This window comes from Peromyscus californicus, unplaced genomic scaffold (assembly GCF_007827085.1).
Source record: "Peromyscus californicus insignis strain IS unplaced genomic scaffold, ASM782708v3 Scaffold_22__1_contigs__length_63687245, whole genome shotgun sequence".
NCBI classification, from domain to species: domain Eukaryota; kingdom Metazoa; phylum Chordata; class Mammalia; order Rodentia; family Cricetidae; genus Peromyscus; species Peromyscus californicus.
The window spans coordinates 60,702,731-60,715,542 of record NW_026294525.1 but is presented as its reverse complement, the minus strand read 5'-3'; the positions used below and the strand labels follow the sequence as shown (position 1 = coordinate 60,715,542).

At 44.7% G+C, this 12,812-nt stretch overlaps 1 protein-coding gene across 2 annotated transcripts in view; it reads left to right on the top strand.

Annotated features, from left to right (window-relative positions):
* The window catches only part of Fig4 (FIG4 phosphoinositide 5-phosphatase), a 114,884-nt gene that overhangs the window by 1,274 nt on the left and 100,798 nt on the right, over window positions 1-12,812 (top strand). The window contains exon 1 of one of the 2 annotated variants that reach the window (XM_052751494.1): window positions 11,903-11,921. The exons of the other annotated variant lie outside the window; for it this stretch is intronic. Coding sequence (XP_052607454.1) covers window positions 11,919-11,921 — 3 coding nt within the window. The 5' untranslated portion in view covers window positions 11,903-11,918. Of the gene's footprint in view, window positions 1-11,902; window positions 11,922-12,812 lie in introns of those variants that run through there. 2 annotated transcript variants of the gene reach the window in all.

The following is a 12,812-nucleotide window of genomic DNA, read 5'->3' as shown; positions in this document are numbered from 1 at the left end:
TGGCTGCTCCTTCAGAGGTCCTGAGTTCAATTCCCAGCAACCACATGGTGGCTCACAACCACCTGTAATGAGATCTGGTGCCCTCTTCTGGCCTGCAGTCATACATGCAGACAGAATACTGTATACATAATAAACAAATCTTGAAAAGAATTTTTCAAAAAAAAAAAAAAAAGAAAAAAGAAAAAAGAAACATAAGTAAGTTGGCCCATAGGATTTAGCACACTGATAAGCCGAGCATTCTGGGGGCCTGGCTCAGATGTTGTGTTCCTTCTAAAGCAGAATTTCTTCTCCAGAACCCTTGAGTGGCAGCAATGCTGAGGAGGGTACACCCTGCCCATAATTTAATCCCAGCTTGGCAATCAGCAAACACATATGTGAGATTCAGTTGTGTACATTTTTGTGCCTTACTTATCCAGTAAACTCACACCAGCTGGGGTTCCCAGTGTTCACTCTATGTTTCTCTGTTTCTCTACTTATTTCGCCCCCATCTTTTCCCATCAAATCCTTTATGCAGCACAGATATATACATACCTTGCGAGCACCACGTAGTCAGTGGCTGCTAGTTCTGAGGGTTTGGCAGATGACACGTAGGTGCATCAGATGGATGCTAGGAGCCATTGCACAGACTCAATGGGGGACCCAACTCTCCAGCTCCGAAAAAGCAGGAACAGGATGGCAGGCTGGAGAACCTGCCCAGAAAGCCACCTCCAAACGGTACAGGCATTGGGATGAAGGATGAGATGATGGACTCAGCTATGATTGGCTAGCTGCCCCTGGGGACAAATCGTGACAGTAATTTTCGCTGTAGGACTAACCCTACCCGTGGCAGGTAGGTGTGGCAGGCTGTGTTGACTCTCTGAAGCTTGGTCCATATCGGTTAAGGAGATCTTTGTTTATTTCCTTATTTATTCTTGGGTGAAAGCAGAAAGATTGGTTTTGAGTCACCTGCTCAGGGATGAAAGAGCACCGCTCAGATAAGACATAAAATTAATTTCCAACCGAGCAAGTGGTCTGGATGAAAAATCGCAAAGCTGGCTGTACTCATGAGAATCACGGCTAACGTTTACCGCATGGGTCTGTGCTGCCTGTTCTGAGGTCTCAGCGTATTTAGTGTCGATGAGAGGTCAGCGTGGTCCACCGTTACCGTCACTGTGCTGTTGTTGATTTGGGGAAGAGGAGAGTGAGGCAAAGTGAGTTTAGGACGGTACCACAGCAGATGTGGTCTGGAACCTTCTGCTGGGTAGGGAGCTTTATGACCAGACTGAGATGTCCCATATGGAGGTTAAATGGGTAGAACTTTTCAGATCACTTCCACAGAGTGCCTCTTTCAGCCAAGATAACTAAGGTTCTGTCATTTTTTTTTTTTTTTTTTTTATGAAGTGGAGTTGGAGGCTTACATGTGAGGGTTAAGAAAGAGGCACTTAGAAGAAAATAAGACTCGCTGAAAGCCTAGGTGTGGGGTTCGCAAAGAAGAGATGTGGGAGGTAACATGTACCAAGTGTGGGTACAGGCTCCTTCGGGGAGAGTGGCCACTGTCAGTCTTCATTACTTAAATACTTACTTAGCAGTTACTAAGTCCACTGCTTACTGTTCCTAAAGTTTTGTATCCTGAGGCAAAGTTGCATAAACTGAAATTCACAAATCTAAACTTACGGAATTTGAGCAAAGCTATGCACGTGTGTATTCTGTAGCCCTATTATGAATGAAACATTTCTGCTGCTTGAAAAAGTTCTCTGTGTGTCTAGTTACTTTTCTGTTGCTGGGGTAAGACACCACGACAAAGGCAGCCTGGAGAAGAAAGTGTTTATTTTGGGCTTACAGAGGGTTAGAGCTCGCGGCCATCATGGCGGCGAGCATTGTAGCAGGTGGCGGGCATGGTGCTGGAGCAGTAGCTGAGAGCTCAAATCTTGAGAAACAACCATGAGACAGAGAGAGAGAGAGAGAGAGAGAGAGAGAGAGAGAGAGAGAGAGAGAGAGAGAGAGAGAGAGAGAGAAGAAAGAAGAAAGAAGAAAGAGAGAGAGAGACACTGGGGATGACGTGGATTTTTGAACAAAAGCATACACCCAGTGACACACCTCCTCCAAGATCGTCATGGCCACACTTTCTAATTCTCTCCCCAGAGTTCCACCAGCTAGGGACCCAGTATTCAAAAACGGGGGCATTCTCATTCAGACCACACTGTGTCTTTACCCAGTCAACTGTCCACTCCATCTCTGGCAATTAATGTTCTGCTTTTAAATGCTTTTATTAAAAGGAAGTTTCCTTTTAATTTTTATTTATGTGTATGTATATGTATTTCTGTGTGTGTATGCCACATGGATGTAGGTGCCTGTGGATCCCTGAGGAGGGCATCAGACCACCCGGAGCTGGAGTTCTGAGCTGCCTGATATGGGTGCTGGGAACTGAGTTTGGCTCTTCTGGAAGCGCGTCAAGGACTCTCAGCCACTCAGCAATTTTGCAATTCCTACTATTCTATGTTTTTTTGTATGTTAGATTATATATGCTTGTTTAAAAATTTAACATAATGGGCAGTTGGACATAGTAGAATCTGTCATGTAATATCATGCCTGTAATCCCAGCACTAAGACAGAATCAAGAGAATTTCAAGTTCTAGGCCAGCCTGGATAGCATAGTAAGACCTTGCTTGGAATGAACAGAACAGTTTCTGTAATGGGATAGTGCTGCACATTCTGTTAGGTCCAGTGCATTTTGTTCGTCATCATGTCTTTGCAGTTTATCCATACTTTCGTTACATCAGGAGTTTACACCTTTTTTTTTTTTTTTTTTTTTTTTTTTTTTTTTTTTTTTTTTTTTTGGTTTTTCGAGACAGGGTTTCTCTGTGTAGCTTTGCGCCTTTCCTGGAACTCGCTTTGGAGACCAGGCTGGCCTCGAACTCACAGAGATCCGCCTGGCTCTGCCTCCCGAGTGCTGGGATTAAAGGCGTGCGCCACCATCGCCCGGCGAGTTTACACCTTTTATCATTGCCTGTGTTCACAGTTTGCATATCAGTTTTTCCTGTTTATTTGGAGTATGAGTAATCCATTTGTGAACACACTAAAAAATGTGTATTTGTGTGCATAATTTTCATTTCTCTGTGGGTAAATACATGTGAATGCTATCACTAGTCACATGTCCTAGCACCCTGGAGAATTCCCAGGTTTGGTGAAGTAGTTGTACCTGTGTCCACTTCCGGCAGCAATGAATGTAGATTGTTTGTGTCCTGGCCAGCATTTGTGGTGTCCATACTCTTAGTTCCTTAATGACTGGTGCTGTTGGGCATATTCTCATTGCTTATTGCTCTTCCTTTATGAAGGAGCTGTTATTTCTTTTGCCCACTTATATAGAATTAGGCTGCTTTTACATTACCGACTTGTAGGCATTCTTTATGTATTCTACAATCAAATCCGTTGTCATATATGTTTTATGTAACTTCTTTTTTAGAATATCTAATAGGTCACTTTAAATGATCATTTGATGAACAGACATTTTAGGGGTGTGTGTGTGTGTGTGTGTGTGTGTGTGTGTGTGTGTGTGTGTGTGTGTATGTGTGTGTCCATGTGGAGGAGTGTGGAGGCCAGAGGTTGACACTAAGTGTCTTTCATTGAACCTGCAGTTTTCCATGTTGCTGGACTGGCTGGCCAGCAAGGGTCCCTCTTCCAGGCTGCCCGTCTGTGCACTACCCCAGTTCTGGGGTTATAGATCTGTTCCTGTGTGGGGCTTTCTCTCGGGGCTGGGGATCTGACCCTCTGGGCCAGCTTTCCAGTCTAGTGCTTTTTCATTTCAATGAAGTTTAACTTAACTACTTCCTTCTCTCTCCTCTCTCCCTCTCTCTCCTCTCCCCCTCTCCACCCCCCCCCCCGCTGTGAGACACGGACTGTTATATAGTGTAGGAGAGTATCAAGATCACGATCCTCCTGCTGCAGTCTCCCCAGGGCTGAGATTATAAACAGGGGCCGTCTTTTCTGACTCTTCCTCAGTTTTTGTGTGTGCTTATTGCTTTTCATATACAGTCTTTGCCAGTTCCCAGGTCATGATGATATTTTGGTTTGTCTCACTGAAAGGATTCATAGTTTAGCTTTTATGTTATAGTCTATTTTATATTAGATTCATTTATATATGACATATGTCCTAGTTAGGTTTACTATTACTGTGATGAAACACTGTGACTAAAGTCGCTTGGGGAGGAAAGGGTTTATTCAGCTTCCACTTCCACTTCACTGTTCATCAACAAGGGAAGTCAGGACAGGAACTCAAGCAGGACAGGAACCTGGAGGCAGCAGCTGATGCGGAGGCCATGGAGGAGTGCTGCTTACTGGCTTGCTCCCCATGGCTTGCTCAGCTTGCTTTCTGATAGAACCCAGGACCACCAGCCCAGGGATGGCACCACCCACAATGGGCTGGGCCTTCCCCCATCAATCACTAAGGCTTGCCTATGGCGGCATCTTCTGGACACATTTTCTCAGTTGAGGCTCCCTCCTTTCAGATGACTCTAGCTTGTGTCAAGTTAACATAAAATTAGCCAGGACAACATAATACAGTCCTTATGTGACTTACCTATTGTAACAAATTACCTCACTCCAAATTAGTGGATCTTTACATCAATAAGCATTTAATATTTCACATGATTTCAGTAGACTAAGAGTCTGTTGGCTCTGCCTCAAGGTCTCACCAATTACAGTTAAACATCACCTGTGACACAGTCATCTGGAGGCTTAGGTGGGATGTGGGATATATTCCAGGTTACTTATCCAGCTTGGTAAGCTGAGCTGATTGTTGAACAAGATACTTTAGCTCCTGGCTCATGGACATTTCCTTATTATTGGCAACTGGCTCTGTGGGTATGAGTAGAGGGAAGGAGAGAGAGGGATTCGGCTGTTCTATGTTGGGAGGGTTGGTCAAAGAAAGAGGCTCACTCCAAGATGAGTTTCAGGCTCTCTGAGAGCAAGAACGAGCAGTTTCTATGAACTGAACCCTGAACAGCAGTGCAGAGGCATATTCATTTATTGTTGCACAAAAGTTGTTTTTTTGGGTAAAACAAGGTCCTCATCCCAAAGCCCTGATCTAATCTATATGTTTTCTGTAGGAAAGCCTCACACCCCTGCTGCCACTTTAGCCCTTAGTGTGTACTGTTTGCGGTACCCAACAATCTAAGATATCCAGGTGTGCCAGGATAGTCTTGTGACCAAAGTCACACAAAGGCTGTAAAGCTCCTTCAGAAAAATAACTCTGCAGATAACAAAACAATCACTGTTTTCCACAATGATTTCTTCCAGGTCTAAGTACTTCTAGAAAACAACCATTCATTCTGATGTTTACCCTGGATACAGTGACTGTTAGATTCCCACAACAGGGGGAGAAAGAGGGAAGGAAAGAAAAGGAGGGTGGGAGGGAGGGAGAGAGAGAGAGAGAGAGAGAGAGAGAGAGAGAGAGAGAGAGAGAGAGAGAGAGAGAGAGAGAGAGAAAGAGAAGGAGGAGGAGGAGGAGGAGGAGGAGGAGGAGGAGGAGGAGGAGGAGGAGGAGGAGGAGAAGGAAGGGAGGAAGGGAAGCAGAAACAGGGAAGAAATCGCAGTGTCTTCATGGTGTAACCTCAGAAGTCATTCTCCATCATTTCTGCAATGGCTTTGGTTACCCAGGTTCGCCCTGTTCACTGTGGACAGAGCTGTGTGAGCACACGGATATCTGGACATGATCTTGGGGGCTGCTCAGTACAGAGATTGACCTTTTTTTTTTTTTACCCATAAATCAATTGTCTAGTGTCCTATGTTGGACAGATTCTCTTCTCTCTGTTGAGCTTCTTCGACGTGTTTGTGAACAATGACTTGACAGAACAAATAAAGGTTAAACTATTGTGTTCTCTTTCCCTGTCTGTTTTCTCATGTTCTTACCACCTTTTCTTAAAGCTTATTGTTATGTCTTAGAGTCGGACATATTTTTCCAACTTACTTGGCTATTCTAGAGGTTTTGTGTTTTCTTTTTTTTTTTTTTTTTGGTTTTTCAAGACAGGGTTTCTCTGTGTAGCTTTGCGCCTTTCCTGGAACTCACTTGGTAGTCCAGGCTGGCCTCGAACTCACAGAGATCCGCCTGGCTCTGCCTCCCGAGTGCTGGGATTAAAGGCGTGCGCCTTCTTATGACTTCTATAGTATGCTTGCTGGTTTCCACTAAAATATTCTGTTGAAGGGTCTTAGCAGATGCTGGTAAGGTGATTGCTGTGCCAGAGTGAGGACAGGGTTTGGATCCTTGGCATCCACATGAAAAACTGGGAATGGCGGTGCACGCCTGTGATCCCAGGTGTAGAGACAGGAGGAACTGGGGACTTGCTGGTCAGTCAGCCTAGCCAGTGAGTGAGCTGCATGTCAGGGAGAGACCTGTGGAGAGTCATTGAGGAAAATGTCCTATGTTGACCTTTGGCCTCCACATACTTGTACACATGTGCATGTGTTTGGGGTCTCCCTTTTCCTCGTGGTGTTGGCCACCAGTCTACGATGACCAAGGGAGCGGAGGGCAGCATGCAGGGCTTTGAGCAGCCTGTGAGGACAATGGAATAGCCTTCTGGGAGTCAGCTTCAGTGAGGCGGCTGGGCTTTATTCCAGAGTGAGGGGAGTACGTGGACCGGGACAGCAGACAGGCATCACCTAATTTGCATTTTGCAGCACAGTCCTTTCATACTGCCAGAGAAAAACACCTAATTATCATGTTGATGGCAGGGGAGAGCATTTGCAGGGAACTGTGTCAGAGGTCACACTTAAGGTAAGTCAGGCATCCAGGCCTAGGGACAGCTTCTAAGTAAAGTCAGGCAGAGAGCAGGAAGGCCCTGCTGGGGTAAGGAGTCTTCCCCTTTGCTCAGAGGAGAGCTGTCTGGACATGGTAGACTGCAAACGTAAGCAGCAGAGCTTTCCAGCACACATGTATCTACATACATATCACACATATGAACACACACACACACACACACACACACACACACTCCTGTTGAGACTGGGATTTAGATTTCACTAAATCTGTGGGCTGGTTTGGGGAGAAGTGAAATGTCATTTAGAAGGAGGATCGACTCTTCCCCAGTCTGGGGCCTTTATTCTTTCTTTTCTCGTCTTGCAGCACTGGCTTAGACTTCTAGTACAAAGCCAAATTAGAAGTCACTAGAGAAGACACGTTTATCTTTCTCTTGTTCTTAGAGGAAAAGTACTCAGTCTTTAGTTAGTAAGTGATGCGCTGTGGGTTTTCATAGATGCCTTTCGAATCGAGGAAGATTCTTTTTCTATCCCCAGTTTGCTAAGAACTTTTAAAAAAATCCTGAGGGGCTGGAGAGGTAGCTCAGCAATTACGGGCTCTTCCAGGGGACCTGAATTTGATTCCCGGCACCCATGTGGCCGCTCACAGTGGTCTGTAACTCCAGGCCTTGGGAGCTGCTTCCGGCCTCTGGGGTACCTCCTGCACAAACATGGTGGATAGACATTCATGCAGGCAAAACACCTGTGCACATAAAATATTTTTTAATTAAAAAGTCATGAATAGATGTTAAATTTTGTCATTTTTCATCTTTGTATACATTTTCTTTGTGTTTTTACTATAGTGAGTTACACTAATGCACTTTATTTTAAATGTTGAACTTTGAATTACAAAAATATGTCTTAGTCCTGTTATATTGTTTTCACATGATAATAGATCCTTTGCGCTGATTAACATTTGCTAAAGATTTTATGTTTAAGCTGTTGATTTATCATTTTCTTTAACACTTCCGACTTGAACTTTTAAATGCCCTTTATTTTTGTGGGTGTGCAGCTGACACAGTGCTCATGTGGGGGGGTTAGAGAACACCTGTGGAAGTCAGTTCTCATCTATTGCGTGGGTCCTGGAGATGGTCTTCAGACCTGGTGGCAAGTGCCCCACCCACTGGGCCATCCAGCCTCTTGTCTGACTGTTCTGTCAGGGCTTAGGTAGCCTCAGGAAGAAGATCGAAATGTCCCTTCTCCTTCCTGAAATGATGACGACTGACACTTCTCTTTCCAGCGTCTGTTGGAATTCATCAGCGAAGCATTGTGTTGGAGTTGCTTTGTGGGTGAGTTTTGAAAATAGCGGACTACATAGTTTTTATTTTTTTTAATGGATCTTGAGTTTTGATAAATTGGGTTTTTCAAGAAATTTGTCCATTTCATTCCATTTGTCGAATTTATTCGCATCAAGTTACTAATAAGATCTTGTTGCCATCTTTTCAGTATTAGTAGGTTTTGTGGAAAAATTTGCCTTTTCATTCCTGACTTCAGTGTTTCGTATTATTCATGTGTGATGTTTTATCAACTTGACACAACCTATTGTCCCCTGGGGAAAGAGTCCCAGTGGCGCACTGTCTAGCTCAGGTTTCCTGTGAGCATGTCTGTGGGGGATTGCCTTGGTTATGTTGATTGAGGTGGAAAGACCCACCCTCCCTGGTGGCTGCAGCCAGTGGAACCTGAGTGAAGACAGGGAGCTGAGCAGGGGCATGTGTACATCTGTGTATTCCTCTGTGTTTCTAGTTGTTGACACAGTGCAATGGGCCAGCCTCCCCCATTGTGTCCCCGTCACCTCCCCCATCCTGATGGGACTGGGTCCCCCTGTCACCTCCCCCATCCTGATGGACTGGGTCCCTCATTACCTCCCCCATCCTGATGGGACTGGGTCCCCCTGTGAGCTAAAATTAACCCTTGCACCCCCTAAGCTGCTTTTGTCAGGGGATTCTAATCACAGCAATGGGAAATGAGATCAAGACATCCTTTAGTAACTGTCTGCCATTGAGACATTTACTTGTATGTATGTTTTCCATCCCTAAAAAAAAAAAAAAAAAAAAAAAGAATCTTTTCTGTGGGTTTTCATCTTGCTTTTCATGACCTCTGATACCAGCTCTGGCTGTAAGTACAAGGGAACCAAACTGATGGGATGGAAATGAATAATCCTCCTCCTCCTCATCTTCTTCCTCCTCCTCCTCCTCATCTTCCTCCTCCTTCTCTTCCTCCTCCTCCTCCTCCTCCTCCTCCTCCTCCTCCTCTTTGGCAGTTGAGCTGTACATCCATCCATTGTCACTTCAAGTGAGATTCATAACAATGTTCTCAGCTCTATGATCATGAATGATTTCAGTTTGCCAGTGTGACCTTGCTTCATCCTCAGAGTTAGAAATTACACAGTGACTTTGGAGTGTGACTAAATAAGATCCTTGCCCCCCATTCTCAGCATTGTTGATATCCTTCAGAAATCGAAACACACACAGAACCCCAGTGAGGTGGCTTAGGAACAATAACATGTGTTTCTCACAGTTCCAGAGACAGAGAAGCACAAGAGCAAGACACAGACAGGCTCAGTGTTTGGTGAGGGACAGGAGTGTGCCTGCATCATTGAAGAGGTAGATAAGTGCCTCTGGGCTTGTTTTAGGGGTGTTATCCTGTCCAGGCCCGGTCACCTCCAGAAGACCTCCTCTCTCAGTGCTGTGTTGCCCTGGGAGTTAGACCTCAACACATTTGGACCACGGCAATCAGTTCCTCTTTCTCTACCTTCAGAAGGTGGATATGACTTGTTTATATTTTTTCTTGCCTAGTATAAAGCTTTTAAACTTGTAAATATAAGTTAAAATTAGTCAAAAACCCGAGGACAGATGGGGGGAATATTAATAGCCAGAATAATAGTTTAATATACCCTTACATTCTAAGTATTTTGTAAGTAGTCAGAAAATAAAGGACTTGCAAAGGACAAGGTAGGGGATAGAGAGATAGCATAGTGGTTAAGAGCCCTTAGCACTCCTGTCGAGGACCTGAGTTCAGTTCCCACCACCCACACTGGGTGGTTCACAGCCACCTGTAACTCCAGCTCCAGGGGATCCAGTGTTCTCTTCTGGTCTCCCTGGGAACCCCCTACACATACGTGCTTAATTCACTCCCGCACATAAATAAAAAATTTAAAAAATAAGCTAAGGTAATAAATAGATAATCCACTAGAAAGAACAATGCTATGTGATATTTTGATTTCATTCTGAAAATAAAGCTGGCTTGGAGTCAGAGGGCGGAGCTAGCCACTAGCTGATCAAAATTAACCATAGATGTCGGAGGACTGTAGACTGACAGGAGACAGGAAATAGTAAGGCGGGGCTGAGAGAGGAACGAAGGACGAGGAGTCACTGGTGGCTGCTCCCTGCTTCCTGCTCTTTCATGTTGTTATCCTGATAGCTGGTTCCCAATTTTTTATTGGTAAAGATTAATTAGATAAATGCATCAGAACAATGAATACAAACAGCTATTCAGCCTGCAAGTAATTAAAGCAATAAAGTGGAACTAGATTCCCATTTTTAATCTGTTAGGAAGATTGACCAGGGTCTTAGTTGTCCAGTATGTGGAGGAAGTGGGCATGCTTTGCTTCGGTTGGTGTGAGCATATTGTTTGCTGATGGAAGAATTAGACACATTGAAGAAGACAGTAGACAAGATGGCTGCTTCTCATCCCTGGCCTTCACTTAGGAAGGTCATTGAGCATGTTGGCGCCTGAGCTGAAGTTCAGTTTGTCACTGTTTCCTGTGCCTAGAGGTGTACCTTGAGGAATATTTGGAGAGGAAAGGGAAGGGGTGGTAGATGGCCCACAGAAGGTTCTAGTCTGTGAAGGACCAGCCTCTAGCTAACTTACCTGCTCCTCTGGTACCAGCACCCTCGTTCTGCCTTTTGCTTTGGGGACGTGTTCTTCATCTGTAACTGCTCCATGGTTCAGGTCTAATCCAGTCCTAACACCACGCAGTTCATTGCGAGCAGGAGTTGCTCCAGGAGATTTAGCTACTTGAAGTTATCTTGAGTGAAACTGATAGGCCTTCCAGTTTATGGTGGTGATGCTCTGAGGTGAGTGACTGTTTCCTAACAGACAAATGAATGTGTGATGGTCGACTTTAAAAGTGTGTGCGTGCATCCTCTCCCCCTCCCCCCCACAACAACACACACTCCCTCCTCTTCTAAAAGGATTTATGAAGCTACCCCTTTATCCCTAACCACATAAACTTGAATAAAATAAGAACTTCACCACAAGGACTGCCCTTACTTAATTAACCTTGATTGTGTGATCGGGTACAAGAGAGACTAGTCTGATACGGTGGGCTGAGGGACTGAGCAGGGAACCGAAGAATGGCATCTGGGAGAGAGCAGTCTAGTTACAGCAGTTAGAGATGTGGTCTGGGACGCAGGATTTCACACTTACTTCTGTGGTGAATGTGAAGCCTCCCCATCAGTCAAGCTGGGTAACGCCTGGGTCTCTGACAGGTGGACTTGGCCATGCCTGTAGACTCTGAGGCTTGCTTCCTGCTTCTGGGCCGCATTAGCTCACTGCTAGCAGGCTTGCGACACTGAAACTGTGAGAAGCAACTTCAAGATGCTCTGTAAAAATCCATTCCATCTAATCCACAAGTTCAAGGGAAGTTGAACATTAATTGAAGCTGTCATACAACCTGAAATCTCTTCCTTTTCAGGAAGGCTGATTTTCTTCCCCAGATGAAAAGTGAATGATTAATTAGCCTGTCATTATAAAAGCAGAGAATAATGTTAGTAGATTTGGAATTTCCTGTTAAATGGATTGCCTATTGTATTCCTCTCGGGTTTCCTATATATATTTTAGAAACACATTCATCTTTCTACCACACCACCACTGTCAAAGTCACCAACACATTTAAAGCTCTTCTTGAACAATGACACTTAATTTTCAGAAGAGACTCTGCTCACCTCAGTACAGTTATTTTTTTCCCCAGTATCTAGGTGTCTACCTCACCTCCTGTCAATTCTGCATTGCTCAACAAGGTTGGGTGTGCTGCGGATGGCAGAGCTGGAGAGGTAGGCTGCCCAAGCCTCATTTCCCCAGCCATGTGGACTCCATGTGCCTCGTTCACGATCAGTGCATTCAGGTTAACAGACATCTGATGTGTGGAGATGGTATGCTCCAGTTACTGTGTTTTCAAAAAAAGATTGTGTGTGTGTGTGTGTATGTGTGTGTGTGTGTGTGTGTGTGTGTGTGAGAGAGAGAGAGAGAGAGAGAGAGAGAGAGAGAGAGAGAGAGAGAGAGAGAGAGAGATGGGGGGGCAGGTGCCTGTGGAGGCCAGAAGAGGGTGTTGGGTTGGGTCCCTTGGAGCTAGAGTTACAGATGGTTGTGTTGGGATCTGAACTCAGGTCCTCTTGGAAGAGTAGCGAATGCTCCTAACTCTTGTTGGACCTTCTCTGCAGCCACATTTGCTGCTCTTTTGAATTCCCTGATGCTTCTGGACATTTTATCTTTTTACTTCTGCTATTGGAACTGTGGGCCCGTCACTGCCAAAGCCTCTTCCAATACTCCAGATGACCTTTCCTTCTTCCTAAATCCTTACCTGTTACCATGACTTTATAATTAGTTTAGCCCCAGATTCCTTTGTGTCCTAGGTATGGCATAGGTTTCATCTTGACGCCATGGCTCAGATCTGCACTGGCTGTCCCTGGGCCAGCTCACAGCTTCTTCCTTCACCGCCATGTTATTTCTTCTCCTTGACAATGTCCCCTTTTTCCTAGATCACATGATTTCCTGTTTCTTGATTTATGCCCTTATTTTGGTAGAAAAATCTCCAAAATTTAGAAAGCTTTTTACTTATTTATTTTTTGTCCACATGTGTCTAAAAATGTCCATACTTTTGTTCTTGGGTTAATAATGAAGTTGAGAACCACCAGATTATGACATTTATGTATTTATTTTATTTTTCTTTCATATATTACATACTACCTGCAGTCCCCCTTTCTCCTCTCCTCCCTATCTCTTCCTCTCTCCCACTCCCATCCACTCCTCCATTCCCCTTCAGC